General features: G+C 34.6%; 1 protein-coding gene across 1 annotated transcript in view; it reads right to left on the minus strand.

Annotated features, from left to right (window-relative positions):
- Window positions 1–12279, minus strand: part of LOC106458639 (calsyntenin-1-like) — a 65533-nt gene that overhangs the window by 31057 nt on the left and 22197 nt on the right. Inside the window, exons 2-4 of the mRNA XM_013918164.2 lie at window positions 9695–9796; window positions 4089–4272; window positions 3354–3562 (exon numbers count right to left, since the gene is read on the minus strand). Of these exons, the coding sequence (XP_013773618.1) occupies window positions 3354–3562; window positions 4089–4272; window positions 9695–9796 (495 nt within the window). The remainder of the gene's footprint in view (window positions 1–3353; window positions 3563–4088; window positions 4273–9694; window positions 9797–12279) is intronic.

The raw sequence follows: 12279 nt of genomic DNA on the forward strand, positions 1-12279 counted from the left end.
AATACAGTAATGTAGAACAAGTGTCAAATACAGTAATGTAGTAAAAATGTCAAATACAGTAATGTAGAAAAAGTGTCTAATAGATTAATGTAGTAAAAATGTCAAATACAGTAATGTAGTAAATGTATCAAACACAGTAATGTAATAAAAGTGTCAAATACAGTAATGTACTAAAAGTGTCTAATAGATTAATGTAGTAAAAATGTCAAATACAGTAATGTAGTAAATGTATCAAACACAGTAATGTAATAAAAGTGTCAAATACAGTAATGTACTAAAAGTGTCTAATAGATTAATGTAGTAAATGTGTCAAATACAGTAATGTAGTAAATGTGTTAAATACAGTAATGTAGTAAATGTGTCAAATACAGTAATGTAGTAAAAGTGTCAAATACAGTAAGTTTGCAGACTTGGACACTTAGAATACACCTCATTTCTACGTATGTCTAAAGTCAATATATACAAAATACTGTCTTTAACGGTCAGGCTTTCGACGTATCTACAAGTTGCTCGTATAAAATATTGATAGCGGAAGTTTTAATGTTATCTAACAACTGTAACAGCTTAAACACTGTTAATTTTATGTATAACTTTATACACGCAAATACGCCAATAGCTCAGGTAGACACACTGAAGTGGTGGTAATACGCGTGTCTGTGTATTGATTGCGATAAGATAAAGCCTGATACTACAGAGGAGAGAAAGCTGCTCAGTTTACGACTGGTGAGAAAAGTAGGAAACGATATTGTTGTTAAAAAAACAACGTCATTATTACGTATAAGGAGAATCGTAACTAGTATCCAAGAACAACCATCTGCGTGAAATGCCATGGAAACATGCGTTAGTGTGATGGGTTCTCTCCACCTACCGTCTTTTAGAAGTTATAAAGCTCAATGTGACGAAGGAAATATTACGGATACGATTCCTTAAAATGTTATAAAAACATGCGGCGAATTTTGCTAAAGTTAGGTGAACGCGTTAACCAAATTAAGTCGGGCTATTAACATGATGGAAAGTCATATAATACATTAATTCCAAAAATGTTAATTTTATTCTTCGACAGAAACTCTTCCATCGACACGTTAATGTTCTTTAAGCCATTTTTCATAGTATTTTGGTTTTGAGACTACATTTCGGGTTATACTATTTTTAAACCTAGCCGCCTATGTCCACGCGAGTCATTACATTATTTAACAAATACTTGCTGAACGCCTGGCATGGCCAAGTGGTTAGGGCGCTCTACTAGTGATCTACGGGTTGCGGGTTCTAATCCCCGTCCCACCAAACGTGCTCGCCCTTTCAGCCTTGGGGGAGTTATAATGATGCGGTCAATCCCAGTATTCGTTGGTGGGTGGTGATGACTAGTTGCCTTCCCTGCTAAATTAGGGTCGGCTTTGCGCGAAATTCAAAAACAAACAAACACTTGCTTAACCCGTAAACTATAAAAATCTTGGGCTAGAATAATGTATCACGGCTCTAACCTAACCCATTAGAAAAATTTACGCCCCCAGTGCAGTTTCAAACAATTAAGCCTATGATACTTTCGACGTTAGGTGAAGAATGTCATGACTAACTCTAAAACTAGGAAATAATGTATTGAAAACAACAAAACATACAAAATTATGAACTGTACACACTTCTTCATTACATACAGATGTGACTTGCCAAAACTAAAGACTAGTGAGCAATAAGTGAAGTTAGTGAGTTGTATATCTATATATCTTCTCGTTCTCATCCTACGCAGCGATGACCATTTTTTTTTGTTTTAAGAAATTGTGCATTGGAATATGTTAGTAAAACTAGGATTGTAATATATTCAGCTAAAAAACCAAAACACACACACACTGCCAGAACAAAGTTTATTAACCTGCCCCTCTCTCCCGTTACACTTGTTGGGAGATGCAGTACAACTCTTTGATTAACTCTGAAATAGGTTTAGCACAACTTTAGCTGTGAAGCTTAATTAGCTACACTCCCAAGTTCCCCTGTCTTCTCATGCAATAATTCCACCCAATCCCAGCCTTTTCTTTGCCCCTAGTAACAACACATTCTTAACTAACAAAATAATGGAATCCAGTTTCTCAATTGAAAACGATAACTACTGTCAGGAAACGAGATACTACGCCTTAATATAATGGGGATAATACTTAATAAAAGAACACTGAGTGCTCTAATCTTGATTCATTATCTCTAAAGTATATTAGGTAGCTAGAAGAATGCTAATTACAAAAGCATCTAGCTTGTTTTCCTTGTACGAAAGCACCAACCACCATTAGGAAAATAAGATAAAACAAAAAGAAACACTCCATGTCTTATAAATAATGTTTTTTATTTTCCATTTATACCATTTAAACAATATAAAAAAAACCCATAGAATACTTCAGCACACCAATCCTCTCAAAAACGCCTCTAGGAATTGACTTGTTCTCACAAACACGAGAAGTGGTTGTTGAATCAAACGGATATGCACATTAACTAATGAAAAGTATCGTTGAGGAAAACTTGTATCTAAAGATGTGTTTTCTTTATTTAACAGGATATCCGGCAGGAGCTTAAATGCAACATTTCCGGATCTGGTTGATCAAACAACTCAAGCATAAACGTACTTTTGGATAAAAATTAACAAATAGAAGCTCAATAAATGTTGCGCAAAACCCACACTACCCGAGATTTATATGGTTGCTTACAAAGCTTAGATCATGTGATTTAAGATTAACTAAAGTATTATTTTGCAATAAAATATGAATTCAGTGTTCGTTTCTCTACGATACACAGTTCGATAGAAAAATTGCAACAACTTATTAATTACATATTTTTAAACTTGTCATTACTTTTAACAATGTATGGTATTAACTCAATTATTCTGGTATTTTGGTGTCAAATATATCATGACGTTACTCTCAGTGCGGAATACTAAATCTGTCGTGATATCTGCTGGTAGGTAAATTCGCCAAAGCTTAATTTACGGACGTTTTGGCTTGCATTGATACAATTTGATATATTGGTATAATCGTCGTATAAAAAGTGTCTTTTTCGAGATAACGAAAATGACGTAATTTTATAGGTGTAACTAGAAGTTTCAACCCTTACCCGTAAGTGTTATTTCCGATTTCCCTTATTTTTGCAACAGTGCCTTTAACTTAACAAATTTAATCAGTCATACAAAGGTGATATTTGACATTTCTACGAGTAAATTTAATATACAGAGATATCGTTTTTCTACTCCACTTCTTAAAGACAACCAGCTTATTAATACAAGAAAATCAGGTCACAACACCTTATCACCTTATGACACATCGAACATTATAATTATAACACAGAGTTGATTATTATTGCTAAAAATTAACATATACCTTCAGAATCTATGGTGAAGGGTTGATCTGGAGTTAGAATTTCGTATTTACAGATGTCGCTGTACTTCGGGGTGCAATCTCTATCCTCTGCTTTCACCTGGATAATGGAGTCGTATAACCGTTCTTCATCAACATCTGTGATGTAAGAGTCATGGAGGAAGACCGGGGCGTACTCGTTCACATCTTCAACGGTGAGGTGCACAGTCGCACTAAAATACCACAAACAGGTATTTACATATTAACACTGTCTAGTGATTGATTGAAAACTAAGGTATCACATTAAGAACTATTATGTCAATATTCCTTTTGTTCACACCTTTTATAATACTTTGCAATTAGACATGAAGCTAATAATAATTCTGTCACATCTTTTTTTACTGGTGAAGTCGCATTTCAACAGCAAACTTTTCGTGTTGCACGTTAAGATTTAACAATTTACTCTATTTCAATACGTCTTTGTTTGTTCTATGCTATCTAATACACAAATAATTTTACCGGCGTTACTTTAACAGTATATATTTTTTTTTTGTTTAACTTATGAATAATTCAGTTTTTTTGTGATTTAGAAAGTTTACCGAGGGAGTAACAAACAGTTCTGCAGGGAGTTGCGTGTTAATAATATGATCAATTAATTTTTTACCTTATGATTGCCCTCCAGGTCATATTGACAAAAGTTGTTAAAATACTAAAACTCTGAACCACAAAAATAAAATGAAGTACAATTACTGAACGTACTTCTCAGAAACTTCACCATTACGTCCCACAGCAGCGATTTCAAACTTGTAGGATTTTCTTTTCTCACAGTTCAGATTCTTCTCAGCTACCAGAATAGCTTCTCCTTTCTTAGGATCCTTTATCTGAACTCGAAAGGGAATTTCTCCATGATGCTTGCTAGTTATCAGAAACCGAGCTGGTTCCTCTGGAACATTACGATAAGGGTTTAGGAAAGAAACGTTTTTCATCGCATTGTAAAAAGATAATAATACTTTTGAATTCTTCACACAAATACACGCATACACGTACCAGTAAAAGACTTTTTTTAATCAAAGAAAATGTATGAAACGAAGAACTTTCGTTCATAAGAATTAAAGTGGGATAAATTAATACAAAATTATGGAGAAATCCAGTAAAAAAAACATTATTGACTTTAATCCTAATATATTAAGAAAACTACTTCATTTGGTCCAGTTTTACCAACTTTAATTTGCATTACTAGTTCTTTATGAAAATTGTAATTAACGTTTCTAACAAAAACAGCCTAATTTTGTTTCCGATACTTAGGCATATTTTGTTGTTTCAACGAAATTATTTTAATTTATTAACAACCATAACCACTTCACCTCTAGAAACTGACAGTTGTATTTTCTGAAATATTTACCGTAAAAAGTATCTGTAAGCAGTACTAAGTTTTAGTGGAAGTGTAAAACAGTTGTATCAGTTGTTACATACACGACTCCAACAGTCTTTGAGATATTTTGTAGAGCAATAACGTGTTTAAACATGAAAATGCCTTAAAATGCCAGTACCTTTCTACATTGTTTGAATGTATTTTACTAAGAGGCAGGATTTTCCACACGCTGTTTGGACTTCTTAAAATTGATGAACGATAATATGATGTTTTGTATTAAAAAATACGTAATATGAAGCACGCACAACTCACAACCTAAAAAAATGAAAACCAGCACACAGGTCACAAATTTGGTTTTGTAATATGAGAAATATACCTTTCTATCAGAGAACTGGATCTGTTTACATCATTACTAAACTCGGAAGTATCATTTAACATAAGGATTCTGCTAAGGTAATCTAATGTGAGCTAAAAACGAAACTGCTCATTAAAACCAAACTTCTGTGTCACTCTGTAACAAAGAACAATGCACTGTAATTAAGTTAAGATTCATCCTTTCCGCTCCGGTCTGTTCTTTACAATTTCTTACATTAGCTCCACGGACCATTACTAAGCTACGGCATGCCCGTTCTCTCTAACCTGATCAATACAGCTTGCGAACACAGTGGACGCATCTCACTTCACGAAAATAATGAAGTTGCTGTAACTTTATATTCTGTAGGACACTTAATGGTAAGCATATTAATATAACACAATGATATAGTGGTTGGTGTCAGTCTACCGGAGCTGCAATTTACAGGATTATGCTGCAGACATTTTTAAAATTTAACTTTCAATCCATCAAGCTAAACGAAGTTCTGTTGTGTGTGTACGCATGCGCGCGTGCATGTTGAATTATAAATGCATAAGAAGTATAGATAAAAGTTTATAAAAAGTACAGTTTAAACTAGACCATCTGATTTTTGTTTGTACGTATTATAGATGTAAGCTTGAGAATTTAAAGAAATACGACCTACACACATTTAATCCACAAGAATATTTGCATGATAACATTAAACAAAGAAAATAACACATCTTTTAACTCTCAGACAGCTAGTGGAAATATGAAAGCGAGGAAAAAATGGAATAAGACGCTTGAAAAATAAGAACTTCGAAGAAAGTACTGAGGTGCCTTCCATTTGATGATATTGGAGTTTTATCTTTTTTTATATCCATCTTGGTAAGTAGGTGCGTCAGTTTAGTGGAAAAATTCAACCGTTATCGTGGTATAGGTACCACAAAAATAAAATCCGCAAGTTTTGTTTTAAGGGGTTCGTCAGCGAAGGAAAAAGAAAAAAAAATCTAACGTCTCATTTCAAAATCTTGTCCCTTATTTTTGAACCTCATGCATTCACTACTAAAATACTGGAACTACTAACAATACATCCACAGCCGATTAAAGTTGATAGAAAATTGTTTTATTAATCCAATACTGTAAAAATATTACACCACATCGTTTTAAACGGTAGCAAAAGCCTTAATATAACATAATGTTAATCACTTACATTTAAGAAATTAGAGAGTTAATATTTTAATATGTAAAACTATTTTATAATTAATTATCATGTGAAGTATTTTTAATGTTAATTTTCAAAGTCCGAGTGTTTATAAATACTTTTCTTCGAAAGTATGAAATTTATGTTCAATTTGCGTCTCTTCTTCTTGTTATAGAAGTATTACAAGAAGACAAAAAAGGAAGTGGGTTAATTATCCATACAAGGACATTTTTGTTTTGCTATTCACTAGTGTACGGATTATCAATCCAGGTCAAGTGTGTGTGTGTGTGTGTTTGCATTTAACACAAAGCAAAAGTTAGGGTACCTCTGTATAATTGAAAACTGATTTAGTAATATTATAAAAATGACACTTTTGCAATACCTAATTTTGAGTTTGAAATGTGATGGGACGAAGAGGGGATATAAGTAAGATGTATCTACAAAGTAATGATAATAATAATACAATAAACCCCTGGTTTTAAAATGACTAAATCTTCAAAACTACTCGGCGTAGGTGACTACATTTCGCCAGAGGCACATTAGGAATGATAAGTTTTATTCGGGAAAGTTTAGACATTTAAAAAACGCTGTACTACATATACATTTTCCTTAATGAAACTTATTATCTCCGCTATCGAAGGTGGACGGAGGTTATGTTTCACCCATGTGTGTGGTGTATTTGTTTGTGTTATCAGCAAGAGTTCTTGAAAACGGCTGAATGGATTTCGACGAAAGTTGTTATACATTTGGATTACGATCCAACTTAGAAGTGATTAGTTTTTGAAGGGTCAAGGTCACGCAAATAAAAAATCCGATCTGTTAACGTGGGGAATGATTTTTCACACTATTTTTGCTCTATAACTCAGTCAAAAATGATTGGATGTTAATGAATCTTGGTGAACATATGTAGAATAGTATTCATCATTGTCCTGCCAAAAATGGTCCGTATCCGTTTATAACGACGGACACATTTTCGTATTTTCTGAGAGCCGAATATGGTCAACGCTGCGTGGCGGAGGTATATGTTCTACTGAGTGTTCTTCAAGTTCTGTAATGAGTTTGGTTATTTGAAATCTCGGTGGAAATTGTACAGTTTCATTGTTTGAAGTCTCAGTGTGTGTTGTTATGTGACTTGTTTGAAATACTGAGCATGTTTGAAAGCCTGAGTGCATGCTGTTCTGTGGTGAGTTTGATTATTGGAAATTTGGGCGGATGATGGTTTCTGTTTGAAATCTTACTGGGATTTGTCTATTTTGTTTCTTGATAACGACCGACATATGGACAGATTTTCGTATTTTAGAGAGCCGAATATGATCAATGGTGCGTGGCGGAGGTATGTGTTCTACTAAGTTATTCATTGTTTCTAGTACACGTTTGTTTTCCTCGGACGAGCAGTTTATAACGTATAATTACTTTACTATACCATTACATTTAAATTAATTATTAAAAAATATTGTAATTATTACAATTTTCGCATAAATTAAGCATAGTCAAAGAAACTACCGTTACGTTAAGTAAGCAATTTATTAAGAAACACACATAATTATAGAATATTATTTGCATGTGTAAAACAAGTTGATTTCTCGAGTTCTCTAAATACAATGTAGTCATTATCATGGAAGTTTGCAAGACAATAGGATTCTTTCACTTTCAAAAGAGGCATACTAAGGATTTTCACGTAACGAGTGTTATTATAATCAGCTTGTTTTCTAACCGGCACTCTAAGCCTCATTCTGTCAGTGACGCCCAATCAAAATGGATTACTTGTGCCCCAAGTAAAAAAGTGATACGGGAAAAGGTAATTAAACAGGCTTACAAAGTAGTCCAAGACGACCGATTCTTCAACACTGACCAGGTTACGATTATCTTAAAGGCATTACAAACACTGCCATATGGTAGGCGACAATCAGCCCGAAAACGCGCTTGTCTCGAGACAAACAGAAAGCACAGCTTCATTACTACCTCAAGTGTAGAATGTGGACAATAAATGACTGGAGGAATACGCTATGGTCTGACGAGTCGACGTTTCACTGTTATGCACTGACAGGAGACTAAATATAAGGATAAAAACTACGTGAAGTACAAGGTCTTGCTTGTGTAGAGAATTGAGGAAGATTCTGGTGATTTTGATTTCTTGAAAGACAGAGCATACCTGAACACTGTTGCCTAAAATAAGCAGCAGACAGAAAAGTAAAAGGCAAGCGGCGAATAGGGAGACCGAGGAAAAGTTGGAAGGACTGTATTAAAGGGGACAGTAGTCAATAGGACTCAGTGTGGTGAACGATAGAATCAAATGGAGAGGGATCACGAGAGGTCCCGGCTCCCCATATGAAGGGTAGAAGAAAAATTCTTAACAACCGCTCTCGTTTTGTTCTAAATCATTGTACATTTGTGCAAGTCAGTAGGAGCTAGAAGGTTCTCTTTTTTGTTTATGTTTATTTGAAATAATCGCTACATGATGTTGGTAATGTACTGGATGGTGGAATACCGCACTACAACCCTGGTATGACTTGGAAGTTTAGTGTTTGCGTCTACTGCCTAAATTCACTTTAAATGATTGAAAGAACGCACCGTTCACTACATACGCTTTGCACTTGGAAGACATACAGACATCGTGTCTAATACAAGGGTCTATTTTAGTGATTTTACAGCAAACACTTCCAGTGGACTGCCTGGAATCGATATCTCAGAGAAGACTTGCGTCGGCTGCATTGAATTTCCATTCTTAACAAAATAACACATTTTACCATTTATTAACTGCATTTTATCTGACACTGTATAACTAAAACACTGATTCTGTATTTGAAATACCGTAAAAATCTATCGCCTGTAACATGGATTCTGTATTTTGAACAATTCGTCAAAACTGAACTTCAGATTGTCGCCTATAACATGGATTTGTTTATTTATTTAAAAACTTCAGATCATAAAGGATGTCGACTACGTACATAACTTTACTCTAACATCTACTGTAATTACATGGTTTCTGTTTTACACAGAGTCGATGTTTACCTCGACACAGATTATCTATTTAAAACCTATCAGGATGTGGCACAGTGGTATGTCTGCGGACTTATAACGTTAGAAACCGGGTTTCGATACCCGTGGTGGGCAGAGCACAGATAGCCAATTGTGTAGCTATCAGGATTCTGTAAAAACTTACCACTTCTATTTGTAGTCAAAACGTACATGTAGTATCAAGGAATATATATTTTAATCAACGACAATACTCAATGCATGCCTCAAGCACAAGCACGTTGGGGCCTCGCGCTATTCCAAAAATAAATATTGTCATCACAATAGTTCAATTCCTTAATATAACAATTAAGCGATTGATTAGTTTTATTTTATTTTTTAAATGTCTTGGGAAACGGAGTCGCTTCTGTGACATGATTCTGTATTTGGAAAGGTCGTCAAACCTTACCATCTACTAATAAGATGATTCTGAAACAACTTACCATTTATAACACGGATTTTGGGTGTGACCTCCACATTTTTGTCGTTTTCCTTTACAATAGCATGATAACCAACGCCAGGCTTTACGTTGTCTAGACGGGGTACTAGAGAAGAAAAATCAATATAAAAATTAATATTTTACAGGATGTTGAAGTTATGGTTCTAGCAATTACTTTTTCTCTATCTAGACATTTTAAAATACATTTTATCTAAAACTTTACTACGTGTTAATCTTAATCGCACACGTATTTCACCATAACCAATTAACTTTTCACAGTTGTATTCTATTAATATATAAAGGGCGTACATGTTTTACAGGGGGTCCGCGAACGAAGAACGACTTGAGTAAAACTTCAACTTTTTTCCAATAACAAAACACTAGAAGTACAATTTCTATTTTGTCCTAATTAATTTTAAAAATTACCCCCCCCCTCCCCCCCACACACAGATGAACCATTGCACTCGTTTTTATTTTAGCTTAATGTATTGTTTTAATCAGATGAAAAACACACCAAACTACAATATATTGTTTGGTTGTTTGTTGTTGAGATAGGTATCACGCATCTTTTCCCTCTCTCACGCTGACATACACGAACACATACCATTCCAGACACCTCCGCAACCGAAATCACTCAAATAAAGTAGGTTTTATTGACTTCTTTTCACAAAGTATGTGTACCACAGAATCTCACTTTCACGGTTCCAGCAGGATTATGAAATAATAAAGAAATATTTATAGGAATTCTTTACGTCAATACAGCTAGTAATTCGACCATTTATTAGAGAAATCGTGTCTTAAGCTCTAGGATGAAAAATATAAGCACATACGGGTATAAATCCCAATTTATACGAATACCCAGTACTTCTTTTTAACAATAAAAAGGCAGAGACTTGAAAAGAAAGTGTATAATTTATCTACGTAGTTTTCAATAAATGTCAAAACAATAGCAAACAGGGTACCACATTATTATCATCTATATAAATATAATAGTACTGTCTGTTATATTTCCATGTAACAATTTCGTAGGATGGATCTTCACCAAATTTGATATGGAAGTTCACTAGGCTCATGGATGCATACAAATTTTTAGTTTTGGATTTTGCGGTTTTTATAGGCGTTTTCGCGTTTTTTACCACTACTTCGCCCCCTGTTGATGGATATTCACCAAATTTGGCACGAAGGTTCGTTGGATTCATGGGGAGATACATACAAATTTTATGTTTTGCACTTTGCGGTTTTTATGGGCGTTTTTGCGTATTTTACCACTACTTCGCCCCCTGTTGATGGATCTTCAACAAATTTGGCATGAAGGTTTCTTAGGTCGATGCGGAGATACATGTAAATTTTCAGTTTTACATTTTGTGTTTTGCAGTTTTATGGGTGTTTTTGCGTTATCTACAATTACATATAAGGGAAGCAACATTATGTCCTAAGATAACCTTTCATTAATCATGAATTTATACAACTTCCGTCCAGGGGACAGGTACTCCAGCTAGTTATTGTTATATTATTGCATACTTAGAGCTTGAGAGTGTCAGTTGGCGATTAGTTAATCTGAAACGCCTTTTATTGTTAGAATAATAAAAACTTCTATTTGTTTCAATTGCTGTCTATCCATCATATGATGCAATATACTTTCTATCGAAGCTCAACGGCCCTGCTTGGCCAGGTGGTTAGGGCGCTCGACTCGCAATCTGTGGGTCGCAGGTTCGAATCCCTGGCACACCAAACCTGCTCGCCCTTTCAACCGTGGGGGCGTTATAAAGTGACGATTAATCCTACCATTCGTTGGTAAGAGAGTAGCCCAAAAGTTGGCGGTGGGTGGTGATGACTAGCTGCCTTCCCTCTAGTCTTTCACTGCTAAATTAGGGACGGCTAGCGCAAATAGCCCTCGTGTAGCTTTGCGCGAAATTCAAAACAAACAAACAATCGTAGCTGAACTAGATTAAGACAATGTCCTATCAATTATTACAACAGCGTTTCTTATTTTAACGCCAATGAAAATGTGAAATTGTCGTAAAACATCCAAAAACTAAGCTTCAATGTCAATCAAGTTTTTACCTAATTTAATAATTCACACAAACAATGCAAAATATCGAGTTGCTTAAAGAATAATTGAATTACTCGCATATCAATAGGACCAAAGTAACAAAATGTAAAATATTAATAAATCTTACAAGGTGAGAAACTTGGTTATTTTTCAACTCGATTTTTACATATAAACCGAGCAATTCCAAGCCACACTGATATTTGTATTCATCTTTGTCTTACTTTACTGTCGTTATTGGTACAGCGCAATAAGGATGTTACTTGAACGAATTTCCAACTTTACATTTGATAATGCCCTATGTTATGTGATTTCCTTGAGCGAATTTCTCACTTTAAATTTGACAATGCCCTACGGTATGTGTTTTCCTTAAGCGAATTTCTAACTTTACATTTGATAATGCCCTACGTTATGTGATTACCTTGAGCGAATTTCTCACTTTACATTTGATAATGCCCTATGTTATGTGATTACCTTGGGCGAATTTCTCACTTTACATTTGATAATGCCCTATGTTATGTGATTTCCTTGAGCGAATT

Source organism: Limulus polyphemus, unplaced genomic scaffold (assembly GCF_000517525.1).
Source record: "Limulus polyphemus unplaced genomic scaffold, Limulus_polyphemus-2.1.2 Scaffold495, whole genome shotgun sequence".
Classification (NCBI taxonomy): Eukaryota; Metazoa; Arthropoda; class Merostomata; order Xiphosura; family Limulidae; genus Limulus; species Limulus polyphemus.